The 14,636-nt window shown below is 52.4% G+C and overlaps 1 protein-coding gene across 5 annotated transcripts in view; it reads left to right on the top strand.

Annotated features, from left to right (window-relative positions):
• The window catches only part of CHFR (checkpoint with forkhead and ring finger domains), a 28,595-nt gene extending 14,725 nt beyond the window's left edge, over positions 1–13,870 (top strand). For 3 of the 5 annotated variants that reach the window (XM_045815655.2, XM_045815654.2, XM_045815656.2), the window contains 11 exons: positions 208–367; positions 1,317–1,471; positions 1,561–1,723; positions 3,716–3,858; positions 5,041–5,157; positions 5,880–5,963; positions 6,466–6,536; positions 7,514–7,601; positions 10,657–10,764; positions 11,222–11,294; positions 12,658–13,870. In XM_045815655.2, coding sequence (XP_045671611.1) covers positions 208–367; positions 1,317–1,471; positions 1,561–1,723; positions 3,716–3,858; positions 5,041–5,157; positions 5,880–5,963; positions 6,466–6,536; positions 7,514–7,601; positions 10,657–10,764; positions 11,222–11,294; positions 12,658–12,700 — 1,205 coding nt within the window. In that variant the 3' untranslated portion in view covers positions 12,701–13,870. Of the gene's footprint in view, positions 1–207; positions 368–1,316; positions 1,472–1,560; positions 1,724–3,715; positions 3,859–5,040; positions 5,158–5,879; positions 5,964–6,465; positions 6,537–7,513; positions 7,602–10,656; positions 10,765–11,221; positions 11,295–12,657 lie in introns of those variants that run through there. The other 2 variants (XR_015722361.1, XR_006782991.2) reach the window with 2 other exon arrangements.
• The last annotated feature ends 766 nt before the right edge of the window (positions 13,871–14,636 follow it).

Genomic DNA, 14,636 nt, shown 5'->3' with positions numbered 1-14,636 from the left:
CCTCTTTTTATGTCATTAACTGTTCTTCTAAAACAAAACTTAAGTGTATTGGAATATGAAACTTCTTAAAAATGCCCTTTAAAATACAAACACCGGCGAGAGCTGTGTCTTCTGTCGTAGGTTAAGGTGTTCATGAAACGAGAGGACCCAGTGTCTGCTGCTTCCTCCCTTGGTTGTGGCGGTCAGAACGCAGCCTTTCTCTCACAGATGGGGAGCCGGACCTGAGCCTGCAGTTGTTGGTTACAGACCAGGGTAGAGACGCGCACACCAGTCTCGGGAACGTCAGACCCGAGGCCGTGAAACCGGACAAGATGGAGGAGACCCTCACGTGCATCATCTGCCAGGACCTGCTGCACGACTGTGTGAGGTACGCACCGCGGCGGGGGGCCTGCAGGAGCGTCATGGCTGGGGAGGGGCGGCCACGGGGAAGCAGCCCTCTGGGTCACGTCGGGTTCGACGCTGCGGAGGTTATTGTTGTCGTTTCACTCGTGTGGCCAACCTGCACAAACCCCGGCGCCCATAACCAAGGCTGAGGAAGAGCCGGCGAGGCTGATGTGGGATGGCCTCGGTCGGCACAGGTTCCGTGTGACCCCAGTGGCCTGGTGCTCGGCAGACGCAGAACAGGAGAACTGTGCCGAGCTTTAAGGGAATGTCGTAGTTAACACAGAGGCAATGCCCCAGAATGAGGGGCCCCGGAGCAGCTTAGGGAGAGCCCTCCTTGCTCGCCTGCGGGAACTTAAAGAGTGAGAGTCGTCTGAATTTCCACTTAAACGCCAGCCTTTTCCACACTTAGTGTCCCTGTTCCTCATATTCCTGGAGTCACGACCTGCTCTACTGTCCCTCCTGGAGCACAGATTGTCGCCTCTGGTTTCTTTTAATTAACAAGGACCAAGTTAAAATAGTTGAGGTTGAACACTTCTCACACGGGAACCGGTTCTCACGTGGGTTGTGGAGGGCAGGTGGCATTCCCGGTCCATTAGCTGAGGGTGCAGATGCCGCCAGCAGTGGGCCCCATAATGCTGGCGGGTGTCGCACCCGAGAATCATGGGTTCTAGGCTCTGCTGAGTCAAATGAGCTCAGTGGGTGGGTGGGTAATTTGCTCACTCTTCTGTTTTGTAACCAACCGTCAGCCTGAGCAAGGCCACGTCCTCCTCTGGGGAAAGAGGCAGCGTGAACGGGGTCCCTGCTTCTCATGCTGCAGGCAGGCCATCCCCCATGTGCCCTGGCGTCTGGGGGGCTGCCGTGGGGTGGCACACAGACGCTCCACCTGCGCGTGCTCTGCGGGGGCATCTGAAGAGCTGTCCTTGTGCCCTCAGCCTGCAGCCCTGCATGCACACCTTCTGTGCGGCCTGCTACTCCGGCTGGATGGAGCGCTCCACCTTGTGCCCCACCTGCCGCTGTCCGGTCGAGAGGATCTGTAAAAACCACATCCTGAACAACCTGGTGGAGGCCTACCTTCTCCAGCACCCAGGCAAGTGGGGAGCCTGCCCAGCTCCTGGAGACTGCGGGTGTCTCGCCAGGGGCCCCTCAGCCAGTAGAGCCATGACCTTTGCGTTGCAGACAAGAGTCGCAGTGAGGAAGATGTGCGGAGCATGGCTGCCAGGAACAAGATCACGCAGGACATGCTGCAGCCCAAAGTCAGGAGGTCTTTCTCCGACGAGGAGGGCAGTTCGGAGGACCTGCTGGAGCTGTCGGATGTGGACAGCGAGTCCTCGGACGTTAGGTGAGCCTACGCCTGGCTCTGAGTGGGGCAGGGAGCCGGGCAGGCAGCACGGAGTCTGGGTTCTGCCCCGAGCAGTCCAGCTCCTGCATCACCTGGCCTCGCTTGTCGTGGGGGATGTCAGTTAGTGACGTTGCCTGCCTTGACCATGGCAAGGATGGGGTGGGCACCGGCCAAGGACAGCCGCTCACTCGGGTGACCGGGTGGGTATTTGCTATCCTGCCTCCTCCAATACCCCCCCCCCCATTTTCAGGTTATACACGCGACATTTGTTTTTTGTTCTTATTTATCTGTATTTATTTCCAGCTTTATTGAGATGTAACTGGCACACAGCACCCTTTGAGTTTAAGGTGTAGTGGCTAGTGAATGGCTTGACTGACATCTGTTCTAAAATGAAGACCGCCATAACCCACACCTGTTACTTGCTGACGCCTCGTCAGGTGCCTTGGTGCCCTGGCTACAGCGATGTCACGATTTAACATGTTGTTTGTCCCATGTACGTGCACTTACTCTGTAGTTCACCCAGTGAGCGTCGAGCTCTACGTGGGGAGTTGCGTTATCACCATGTGTCAGGATAGTACCGTCGAAAAGCCGCAGCCACCTGGCTGAGAGATGCTGTCCTGTGAGACCTTGTCTTAGCTTCTGTGGGGTGCTGCCGTTTCCTGACTCTGAAGTCTACCGTCTGAGTTTCAGATGGAGGCCATCACGTTTAGAAAGACGAAAATCAAACTTCCTAAATTTATTATCTTTTGTTTCATTTTGTAATGAAACAAATGATGGTCAAGCAAAAGAAGAAAGAAATCAAAAATCGCTTTGGCGTGAACATTTTACTGTGTATCCTTCTGGCCACTTGTGTATGTCGCCACACGTACTTCCTTTGTTAACTAAGTAAAACACGATATACTGACAAGTACTTTTACAAAGATGCGATTGTACCGTACACACGGTTTTGTAGAATTCCCAGTGTCATGACCCGAGCAGCCGTGCTGCAGCACACGCCCTGCGGCTACAGCTTTGTCCACTAGTCTGCGGAGGGAAGGATGGCAGTGGAGCTGTCAGGTCGGAGAGCCTGACCCGGGTGCCTGGTTGGACCTGGCACCTGTGTCATCCAGTGCCCGTCAGAAAGGTCTTAGCAATGGCCTCCTGGAGGTTTGTGGAGGGAGGTCAGGAAACGCTGCCTGTACTCAGTGTTGCCTGAGACGAAGGCTGTCTCGTTCCTAAATGTGGTTGAGCGTTTTCTCACTGGTGGTGTTTTTCTAGCCAGGTCTTCCCCTTCTTCCCTCACTGGCTCTGCCATCGGAGGCAGGCTCAGGAAGCATCCTCTGAAATGAGGGGAGTCTGTCTCTTCTGCCTGTGGGTTGGTTTTTACCATCTGTGTTTTTGGCAAGCTCAGCAGAAGTGTGTAAAGCTGGGCCGGGCAGGGCCTCTGCTGGCTGTGGGGAAGCCGCTAGATGACAGCAGCATTCAGCTGTGGCATGTTGCGCTCTGATTTGAATGCAGTTTCTTAGGTGCCCGGGGTGGAAGTCCTGAGTGCACTGGGCAAGCTGGGTCTGCCTCTGTTAGTAGTTCACAGCTCTCCCAGCAGCGGGCCTGTGAGAGCGCGTCCTGCCCCATGTGGGGACTGAGCGGCCGCGCTCTTGGGGATGCTGTGCTGAAGTACGGGGTGGGCAGGATGTGTCTCTGTACGCTAGCACCCGCCGAGGGGGATGAGGGTGGCGAGGAGCAGAGCCCTCCATCTACTCCTCCAGGGTGAGCACGGACTGGGTGCCCAGCGGGGACAGGCCATCTTTCCCCTTCACACACTGGGTGACGGCAGCTGGTGCAGAGCTGAGGTGTGAAGTGGGGGACAGTGAGCAGAGAAGACGCCTTCAGGCTTGGGATCTGGATCTGGTCTTGTCATCAGGGCTAGGGGCATGGCTGCCTCCACCCACATGCTTGAGAGCAGGGATTGCCCTGCTGCTCCGCACTCCAGGTGTTCGTGTGCTTTCCTTGCAGCCAGCCGTACATCGTATGCAGACAGTGCCCCGAGTACCGGAGGCAGGCGGGGCAGTCCCTCCCCTGCCCAGGGCCTGGCAGCGAGCCCAGGGCAGCACCGACTCCTGGAGATGCACCGTCGACATCTACCAGTGTCACGGCAGGTGAGACGCCACCTTCCGTGCTGTCATCCTGCCATAGCCACACAGGACACAGCTGTCGTTCTTGCGGCCTCCTCTCCCGTTCCTACCCAACTCCTGTCACTGCCTCCATGGTCCTGCCACCGCTTTTAACCTGTTGCTTCTTCTAGTCTGTTTTGGGCTAAGAAACCAGAGAGTTAACTTGTTCTCTTGTGGATCTCTGCTCTTGGACAGTCCGGGGGATTCAGTCCTGAGCCTGACATTTGGGATGCCCAGCCTGTCGCTTCGGGCGGTTGGTACCCCCAGGGTTGCTTGCTAAAGCAGAAGTGACCAACCCACGTGGGCCCCTCCAGTGAGAGACTGGCTTCTTTTCAGCAGTGGGTCATGGTGTCATCAGAGCCACCCTGAGCTCTGCCTGCTGCTTGTTTGCAGTGGCCAGATGCCATCAAGAAAGGAAAGAGGACAGGTGGAATCTTACATTTTTGGCCCTGGCCATTCTGTAGTTCATGGCCCCACAGGGTCCGGTTTCTTAGAGCCTGTCATGAGGCCACTGATCCAAAATTGTGACCCAGAGCCGTGTTCATAGCCATCTGCCATGATGCCATGCTGCGGCTCTCTCCGTGGGTTCCCGTAGGCCCCGTGGACAGGGATGGGCAGTGCGGTGCCTGGTCACCTCCTGACTGCCGTTCCTCAGGTGGGTTCCGTCGTTTTCAGACTGCATATGGAAGTCCGCAGTGGGACGGGGTCTGTAGCAAGTTTGTGCGCACAGACGGAGCCTCCTGTGCGGCCATGGAGTGTCCAGGGGCTGGGCTCAGCACCTGTGTGGGGTCCGCCAGTCATGCCCACCAGGCCTGTCACTTGTTTGGAAGACACAGAGCTTAATGTAGAACTTGCTTTATTGTTTTATGGCGTGTGCTTTATGGCCTAAGGAAATGGTGGAAAACCTTCAAGTGATCTTTGAAATCTTACTACAACTGCTGAACCAAAAAGTCACTTTGCTTATTTTTCATTCTATTTTAAAATGCTCCTTTTAAGTGGTAGGCTGTCATTTGGTCATTTAAGAAAACAGGTCTGAGTTCTCCCTCGGTTTTCTTGTGGATCGGTCTCCTTGTGTGCTTTCCAGCCGCTCCCCTAGATGTGGGTCTGACCTGTTCTCTGTGCCTGTGTGCCGGTATGTGCCGCCTGAATATCCTGTCCCTTCTGCAGCCCAGGATTACGTGTGTGCCCTGCAAGGAAGCCATGCCATATGCACCTGCTGCTTCCAGCCCATGCCTGACCGGAGGGCAGAACGTGAGCAGGACCCCCGCATCGCCCCCCAGCAGTGTGAGTAAGGGTGTGCGTGTACGCTGCCTGCCTGAGCAACCTCCCCACCATGGAGCCTGTCCTGTGGATCCTTCTAGGCTCAGGTTTCAGAACGGTGTTGACTGCTGTGCATGGTGGGAAGTAAAGACATGGCTGTGTTTTCTCATCTGCAGTGTCGGTTGTCTCCATGCAATCATATTGAATAACCGTCTCTTTCCATCCACTGATAACCTACTCCTGTCATACACCAACTTTCCATGTACGGGTGGTTCTCTTCCTGAAGTTTGCATCTGGTATTTGTCCCCACATCGGGACCATAATATTTCTATAATGTGTCACTTTGTTTTTTAAGATTTTTATTTATGTATTTTAAAGAGAGTGCACGCACATGGCGGAAGGGAGAGCAGGGCAGGGGAGGGGCAGAGGGAGAGAGAGGGAGAGAGAGAGAGAGAGAGAGAGAGAGATGTCAAGCAGACTCCCCGATGAGCAAGGAGCGCGACGTGGGGCTGGATATCACGACCGTGAGATCATGACCTGAGCCAAAATCAGGAGTCGGATGCCCAACTGACTGAGCCACCCAGATGCCCCTAAATGTGTCTCTTTTAAATGTAATAGATGAAATACAGTGCTTTAATTTGCAGTTTTGGGGTTGCTGTTAAAATTGAGTTTGTCATTTATTTAACGGTTATTTGAATTTCTTCTTCGCTGAAATGGCCTGACTAGCGGTTGTGCTGTGTCCGCAGGTGCCGTGTGCCTGCAGCCTTTCTGCCACCTGTACTGGGGCTGTGCCCGGGCCGGCTGCCTTGGCTGCCTGGCCCCGTTCTGTGGTAATGCCGGCTTTCTGCTGAGTTGCTTCAGCCTTTGCGTATTCTCTCGGTGCATTTGAGGGCGGTGACCGGGTAGCGTGGCCCGAGTTGGGGGAGGCCATCGTTAGTGACCCTACTTTTTCCTGACATAACGCTGTGTTTGACATTCAGAAGTGTCACTCTGTGCTAGCTCAAAACCAAGCAATAGCAGAACAACCGCGGGGTACTGCGTTCATTTGGGAGGGTTTACTCACGCGCAAGGAAAACGCCCAGTCAGGCCGCGGAGTTGAGTCCTCACAGCGCTAGACCAGGTGCTGAGGAGACTGAGCGAGCCATCCATTTCAGGAAGGAGTGGAATGGAAGTCATTTTGCCTGTTCTCTTTTTAAAACCGTATTTTATCATGGAACTTTTTATTCTTTCCAGACTCTGTAAGAAAGGAAATTTGGTTATCTTAGTGTCAATGAGTGATGCTTTCATAGAACATCTGTAAGACGGGTGACTTTGCTTCCCTCCATTTGGCAGAGCTAGACCTGGGCGACAGGTGTCTGGACGGGGTTCTGAGCAACAACCACTACGAGTCGGATGTCCTCAAGGTAACGGACTCCCCGGACAGGCGTGGGTGAAGTATTCAGCTCTCCTGGTGGCTCTTACTGGTGCTGCCACGGAGTGCGCCGCATGGGTGTTTTTCTGTGTTTCCCCATCTTCCGAAAAGGAGGTATTTCCTTCATGCCCGTCGTGCCATGAATGCACAGGAATTGGCTCCAGTGCCTACTTGCCCCGTGCAGAGAGTTTCTGGGTCTGGGTGGGGAGTGGGCTGGCCCTTCAGTGGAATCAGGGCCTCTCTCTGGCTTCCTCCTTTCTGACATTTTCCTTCCTATGTTTTAGGAAGCTGGCCTGGCTCTTAGAATCTCAGTGTTTAAAGTGCACATCAGTCCCTTGCCAAGAGTGTGCCTTTATCCCATTCATGTGCAGTGCTGCACACACAGGACCTGTGGGTCTTCCCACCTGCATGGCCAGCCCCTCAGCACCACCGCACTCTGCTTAGATGGCCACGCGGTGCTTTTCTGTAGGTTCGCACAGAAGGAGCCAGGCAGCTCTGTGTGTCTGAAGGGCAGAGCGTAGACCCAAACCCTCTGCATTCCTTACGTGGCCAGGGGCCTCTTGCTGCTCTAGGGCTGCTCCAGGCAAGGCTGGGTGTCCCACCGCTCCTGAGCCTTGGCAGAGTTTTAGCGGGAATGTGCTAACTCACACGTTCAGAGTTCTGAAGCGAGCCCTCTTTCGAGGCTCTGACAAAGCATCTCAGACAAGAACCCTTGTGAACTAGATGGTGAGCGTGTTACCGTGTCCGGCTTGGGGCATCCCGGTCTTGGGCTCTCCCGGTGTTTTGTGATCTTGGAAGCAGACCCCCCCCAACTGCACACAGGGCTCCCCCTCAGCTGCCATGTTTAGCTTGCCTGTACTGTGGCTTTACCCACCTTCAAGGGCCTTTTATGAAACGTTTGCCTTCTTGTCATTTTAGTGTTTCTTCTTCCAAGCTAGTAGCTAAGATTTCCCTTCTTCCCCATCACAGAATTACCTGGCAACCAGGGGTTTGACGTGGAAAAACATGTTGACTGAAAGTCTGGTGGCTCTGCAGAGGGGAGCGTTTTTACTGTCTGGTAAGCATCGTTGCACTTGCTGTCCTCTCTCCAGAGGTGGTGCCTTTGCCTCCTGTGAGGCAGTAAAACCTGCCAGGCCGAACCCTGGCAGCTCCTGCCCAGCTACTTCCCACCTGCACAGCCTTGCCCTCTGCCCAGCCTGAAGAGGCAGACAGAAAGGCGCTGATACTTTTGGTTTTCTTTATTTAAGGTTACGTGTGAGCCCACATGACATAGTCCAGGATTTTGCTGCCACGGGGGAAGGAGGGGCACAGCTCAAGAGACTGGGGCTCCACCTTTTGTCAGCATGGAGATCCTGGGGCTGGTTGTTCCCAAACCTCAGGGTCCTCATTGGCCTCTCACTTGGTGTTTTGGTGACTTGGTGTAGGCCTGCCCTGTCTCCCAGGGACACCCAATACGTTGTGAAATGGGATTTTTGTCACTGAGGGAGGGGGCTGCAGGAAAATCAGCAAATGCCTTTTTTGTTGTTGTTAAGATTTTACTTATTTATTAGAAAGAGAGGGCGTATGTGTGCAGGGAGGAGTAAAGAGGGAGGGAGAAGAAGGAAGGGAAAGAATCTCAAGCAGACTCCCCACTGAGCACGGAGCCCAACACGGGGCTTGATCTCACAGCCCTGAGATCATGACTTGAGACCTGTATGGAAACCAGGAGTCAGACGCTCAACTGACTGAGCCACCCAGGCGCCCCAAATGACTTTTTTTTTCTAAGACATACATTATCATGAAAGACTTCAGAAGTTGTTGGGGATCCTTCTGAGCAATTTCTGTCTTATGGACACATTCTCACGAGTGTCTCGGGTGTTCTGTGCAGCAGCCCTGGGTTTGCCCAGACCCGTCGTCTGAGCCTGAACTCTGTTAGCTTCCTAAGGACTACTGTAGGGTGACACGGCTTGCAAAGACCTGTGGGTGACAGAGGGAGGCACGAAGGGTACAGGAAGCTCGCTGGGAATCCCAGCGCCCGAGCACGCAGCGGCGATGCCTGCGCGCCTGCCCACACGTGCACACCGTCCTCGTAAACCAAGCCCTGCCGCACGCGCTCCTCTGAGCCTGTTTGCTTAGCAGTATGCCTTGATCTTTATTCTGTGGTGTTCGGATACTGTCGTGTGTTTCACCGATTCGTGAGTAGAGGATATTAAGGGATCTTCTCCTTCTCACTCCCTGAAGCAGGACTGCAGCTCCTGAGTGAGCATGCAGTATGGTAGGCTTGAGAAAGGGTTCCATTAGAGTAAATAAGTAGGGTCGTTGGACCGCGCTGTGCACAGCTGGGGCTTTGCCGTAGTGACTGTCCTGCCCCAGGATGCGCCTCGGGTGTGAAGGCAGCACCTTCTTGAGCCGGCTGCCCTGCATCTGCCTCTCGGGTCTTGTAAATACAGAACAGGCAGACTGGGTGAGCCCTCGTTTTGTCTGCCTGTGTTGGAACGTTAACAGGATTGAAGATCTTTTTGTTTCACGGTTCCCTGGCCTGTCTGTGACCTTGGCCCATATTGGGCTGTCTGGATTTGGGGGTCTGGGTAGGTAGATGCCTTTGTTATTTAAAGGTGCAACAGGTTGTCATTTATGTTGCAAATGTGATTTCCCCTAATTGGTTAGTATTTTACCTTTGGTGTGTGTGTTTCCATTGTGCTATTTAAGGTGTGGGCAGATTTACAAGTCTTTCCTGTGTGCTGTGTGGTTTTTGTGACATGCATAGAAATAACTCAAGAGAAAAATAATACTCACTTCTCTAAGTACTTTAAAAAATTTTTAAGATAAAAAGCTTCTGCACAGCCAAGGAAACAGTCAAAAAAGCTAAGAGGCAGCCCACGGAATGGGAGAAGATATTTGCAAATGACACTACAGACAAAGGACTGGTATCCAAGATCTACAAAGAACTTCTCAAACTCAATACACGAGAAACAAGTAAACAAATCCTAAAATGGGCAGAAGATATGAACAGACACTTCTCCAATGAAGACATACAAATGGCTAACAGACACATGAAAAAATGTTCAAAATCATTAGCCATCAGGGAAATTCAAATCAAAACCACATAGAGACACCACCTTACGCCAGTTAGAACGGCAAAAATTGACAAGGCAGGAAACAACAATTGCTGGAGAGGATGTGGAGAAAGGGGATCCCTCCTACATCGTTGGTGGGAATGCAAGTTGGTACAGCCACTCTGGAAAACAGTGTGGAGGTCCCTGAGAAAGTTAAAAATTGAGCTACCCTATGATCCAGCCATTGCACTACTGGGTATTTACCCCAAAGATACAGACATAGTGAAGAGAAGGGCCATATGCACCCCAATGTTCATAGCAGCATTGTCCACAATAGCTAAATCGTGGAAGGAGCCGAGATGCCCTTCAACAGATGACTGGGTTAAGAAGATGTGGTCCATATATACAATGGAATATTACTCAGCCATCAGAAAGAACGATTTCTCAACACTTGCTGCAACATGGACGGCACTGGAGGAGATATGCTAAGTGAAATAAGTCAGGCAGAGAAAGACAATTATCATATGGTTTCACTCATTTATGGAACATAAGAACTAGGAAGATCAGTAGGAGAAGTAAGGAAGAAGAAGGGGGTAATTATAAGGGGGAATGAACCATGAGAGACTATGGACTCTGAGAAACAAACTGAGGGCTTCAGAGGGGAGGGGGGTGGGGGAATGGGATAGGCTGGTGATGGGTAGTAAGGAGGGCACGTATTGCATGGTGCACTGGGTGTTACATGCAAATAATGAATCGTGGAACTTCAGATCAAAAACTAGGGGTGTACTGTATGGTGACTAACATAATATAATAAAAAAATATTATTAAAAAAAAGCTTGTAGAAAAGAAAAAAAATTTAAGATATTTGAATTTTTTTTATCCAAGTGGAATTATTTTGCTGTGAGGAAATAAGTTGGTTTCGTTCTCGTTTTCTGAATGTCTGGCCCATTGTCTCTGCCCCCTGTGTGGATCAGTGCCCAGGTTTCCCGCTACTTTGCAAGGCCACAGCTGTTCTGTTCTGGAAACATGATGCTGTGTGCTGACTGGCATGGCCACATGAGGCTGTGTTCCTTCCAGATTACAGAATCACCGGGAACACCGTGCTGTGTTACTGCTGTGGCCTGCGGAGCTTCCGAGAGCTGACCTACCAGTATCGGCAGAACATTCCTGCTTCCGAGTTGCCAGGTAAGGAAGCCCCCTCGCCCCCAAGTCTGCTTAGATTGACTTCTGCATTCCTTCACACAGTAGATGTGCTGGGCCTTTGCTCCACGTTCTTAGCGGACGTCCGCCTCAGCAGGGACAAAACCAGGCGGACAGGCTGCATGGAGACCGTGCTTATTTCCGGGCCTTCCTCACCCCGGGGTCAGCTCAGGCTCTGGCCCCATCTGCCAGGACGTGGGCTTCCAAAACGAGAGTCACAAAAACAACCTGTAGACAACTGTAGTAGTAGTCTTGCTTCCTGAATTGGGTTTTCAGTTAAGCTTTTTTCCTTTCCTGAAATCTTGGGACAGGCCAAGGACACCAGTTACAAAGTGACAGAATGCTGTGCCTGTCAGCCGCAGTTTGTCCCCTTGGGTCTTGACTCGAGTTTATGGAGCTGACTTGTGGGTGTGATGTGCGTTACATCTTTTTTCTCTTCTAGTGGCTGTAACGTCCCGTCCTGATTGCTACTGGGGCCGCAACTGTCGCACTCAGGTGAAGGCCCACCACGCAATGTGAGTGATGCGCTCTGCTAGGCCGGGGCGCGAGTGCCGGCACAGGTCCTCGGGGCTGGGAAAGGGGCACCAAAACGGGCCTCCTGCAGAAAGGCACACCCCCGCTTTCCTAACAGGAAGGTGATTTTTTTTTTCTTTGAAGTGTTTTGGCCAAGTTGGTACCTCAGCTTTTAGGGATGTTTATGAACTAGTTAATTATCGACTTGCGAATATACTAATTTCGTCGTCTTGTTTAAGGTCACATGGCATACACACGAGTGCTACCGTGTCTGTGTTCTGCAGAACAGCTGTCATTCCTGCTGATGCACGGAGGGTTAGCGCGTTGTGAGTCAGTGCCATGGTCACTGAGAACTTGGGTGCCCCCAGCCTGGGCCGCTGCCCTGGGTCTGTCTTTGCTGCCGTGAGCACGTGTCTGTCGTGGCTCTAACTCAGGGACTTGCACCAGGCATTTCCTGCTCACAGTGACACCTGCAAGGCCACGTGGGGTCGTCTGTAGGTGTGGGTGAGGTGATGATGTTCAATCAGTCTCACGGACTGATGCTGTTTGAGGCTGCTGTGATCCCCAGTTATTCGTGGGATCAAATCAAAGTCACTGAGAGTGTGCCCTTAGTTCAGGTGACAAGGACCGACGTACAGGCCCCCTCGAAGACCAGTTCTGTGGAATAAAACCTTGTTTTGTATTTGAGCATAGACAGTGTATAGAAGACCGTTTCGTTATTGGGAAAGAAATTTTACTAGTAACTCACTGATCTTTCTTTTTTTTTTTCTTTTTTTAAAGATTTTATTTATTTATTTGACAGAGATAGAGACAGCCAGCGAGAGAGGGAACACAAGCAGGGGGAGTGGGAGAGGAAGAAACAGGCTCATAGCGGAGGAGCCTGATGTGGGGCTCGATCCCAGAACGCCGGGATCACGCCCTGAGCCGAAGGCAGACGCTCAACCGCTGTGCCACCCAGGCGCCCCACTCACTGATCTTTCTTAATAGAAACTCGGGAAAGCACAGCAAAGGCATACCTGTCTTCCTCTGGGGATGCCCTGCTCTTCACAAAGGGAGGTGATGGTGCCATCGCCCAGCAGGCGGGTCTTTCGGTCCTGCGGGGTGGCCCATGGTGCCGCGGGGACACTGAAGAGGCTTCGAGTCTTTAAATCTCTTCTCCAAGAAAATTACCTAAAATGTCTGACTTTTAAAATTTAAAAGGGAAAAAGAAGGCTGCCATGGGGGTTAATTTCTTGGATGGTACTGAAAATATGCTGCCGTGAGCCGCCCCATCCACAGTCAGCTTCTCGTCACGTTCTTCCAGGGTGTGACTTCAGGATCCTCTTGTGTGAATACTTGTGTAATTTCACTCTTTTCTCCCTGCAGGAAATTCAATCATATCTGTGAACAGACAAGGTTCAAGAACTAAGCATCTAGGAGGCACCAAGGTGGCTCGGGGGTATCGGAGGTCAATGACAACGTTTCAGAAAATACCGGATACAGACATTTTAAGGGCATTTTACAGTCCCCCAGGGGATGCTGGGGGTCTCTACGTCTGGCACTGTAATGTGACTTCTGGAGTGAGACCTTCTTAGCAAGACCCCCCTGCCCCAGTGGCCTGGGAGGCCTGGGGCGGCACGACCCACCCCTCCTCTGTGCTCAGGGCCGCCAAGAGCCCTTCAGCCAGAAGAACTGCGGTCAGCCGTCCCCTCCCATTGAGACGATGACGTTCAGGTTTGCTCTTTGTACCTTTCTCAGAACTATGGTTAGAACAGACCTCTCTCCCAACGAAGCTTTCGTGGGAGAAAAAGGAAAGTCTGTTGTTGAAGGGAAAGGGAGCAAAAGTTTACAGCCTGCAGGGCACACCCGAGCACCTGCTGCGGGGCCAGCCACGGCGTCTTAGACATTTTCGTAATAGGTTTGGTGCTTATCTTCTAGAGAGATTTATCACACACGGTAGCACAAGTAATATAATTTATAATTTACAAATTGACTAAAATTGGGATAGTAGGGTATTTGAGAGAATAAACATATGTTTCTGTTTATTAGAAAAAGAAAAAATCAGATGTCCAGAACTGCTAACCCTAGATACCCAGCGTCAAGTGCGTGGCCCCGTCCTAAGAGGGCAGAAGTTGGGGTGCTGCCGCCCTGAGCCTGCCACGGAGCAGAGCGTTGGTGCCTGCTTCTAGCTCTGGCAGCACAGCTGCAGGCCCCGCTGAGCTGCCCCACGACCTTCATTTCTTCCTGCGGGCCGGGTTGGCCCTGGTGGTGCCCCCGCCCACTGCAGCAGCCCCTTCCCCAGAAGTGCGAGAAGCCTTTGCTTCCACTAGTCCTGTCCTGCATTGGGTTTGCCATGTCATCTGGAATAATACTTGAAATTTTGTTCTTTGTTAAAAAAAAAAAAAAAGTTTTTTATCTTTTGTTAAAATCATCTGTTATTTTTGTTTGCAAAATTGTAACTTTTTGCTTCTTCTCAGGAATAGGATTTTCAACTGTTGTCTTGCTCTTGATACAGACTCTGAGAAGCAGCGCTCTGTCTGTGGCAGAGGCCTCCTCCCTGCGATCTAATAAACAAGCCGTGTCTGTTTCTCTCCCTGCACGTTGGTTTGTGTGTGAGCTGCGATGTGCTCCTCTGTCACGGGGGACAGGCTGCGGGCATCGCTAGTGACCGACCTCACCGCTCCTGAGAGTCTGTGGTAGCCCCACTCTCATATGAGCCACACGTGACAGGGGGTTGGCGCCCGGGTCTGAGTACTCGGTGTAAAGGGAAAAGGCACAGAATCTCCTGGATCCACCAGCCCCCACTGACAGCCTTTTGGTCGCATGTTGAAGCTGTGGCTTTGTGTCTAAGCCCTGGGCTCACCCTGGACATCTCAGGGCCTTGCCTCATCACTCCCTCCCCTCCTAAAAAAGTAACAACAAAGATGTGGCTCTTGAGGGGTATGCCAGCTTTTTAAGCCTAGGTTAAAACAGAACGTGTGACTTGCCTTGGGCTGCACTGGATCCTTCCATGAAGGAAGGACCCGCTTCGGATTGGAGTGCGGGGTCCGCGGTGCAGGGCCGACTCTGCTGGGGCTTGGGCTCCCTGTTTCTAATGAGGGCTTGTCTGCTCTCACTCCTGGGAGGAGCTTGGGGCCAGGGCAGTTACTCTCTGGGCTATTTCACACACCTGGGTGGGTTTGCGACTTCCTGTTCGTCAACACCCTCCCACCCCACCTAGCAGCCGGCCCACAGTTGGGCTGGAGCCCTGCTCTGTGTGTGTGTGCATGTGCGTGTGTATGTGTATGTGTGGTGTCGTGGTGGCACAGGCTGCCTGGGCATGAGTGGCCAGCTCAAGACTCCCGTGTGCTTGTCTGCAGATACTT

This window comes from Ursus americanus, chromosome 30, assembly GCF_024610735.1.
Source record: "Ursus americanus isolate L20-20 chromosome 30, mUrsAme1.1.p, whole genome shotgun sequence".
In the NCBI taxonomy this organism is placed as follows: Eukaryota; Metazoa; Chordata; class Mammalia; order Carnivora; family Ursidae; genus Ursus; species Ursus americanus.
This window is presented reverse-complemented; position numbering and strand designations above follow the sequence as displayed.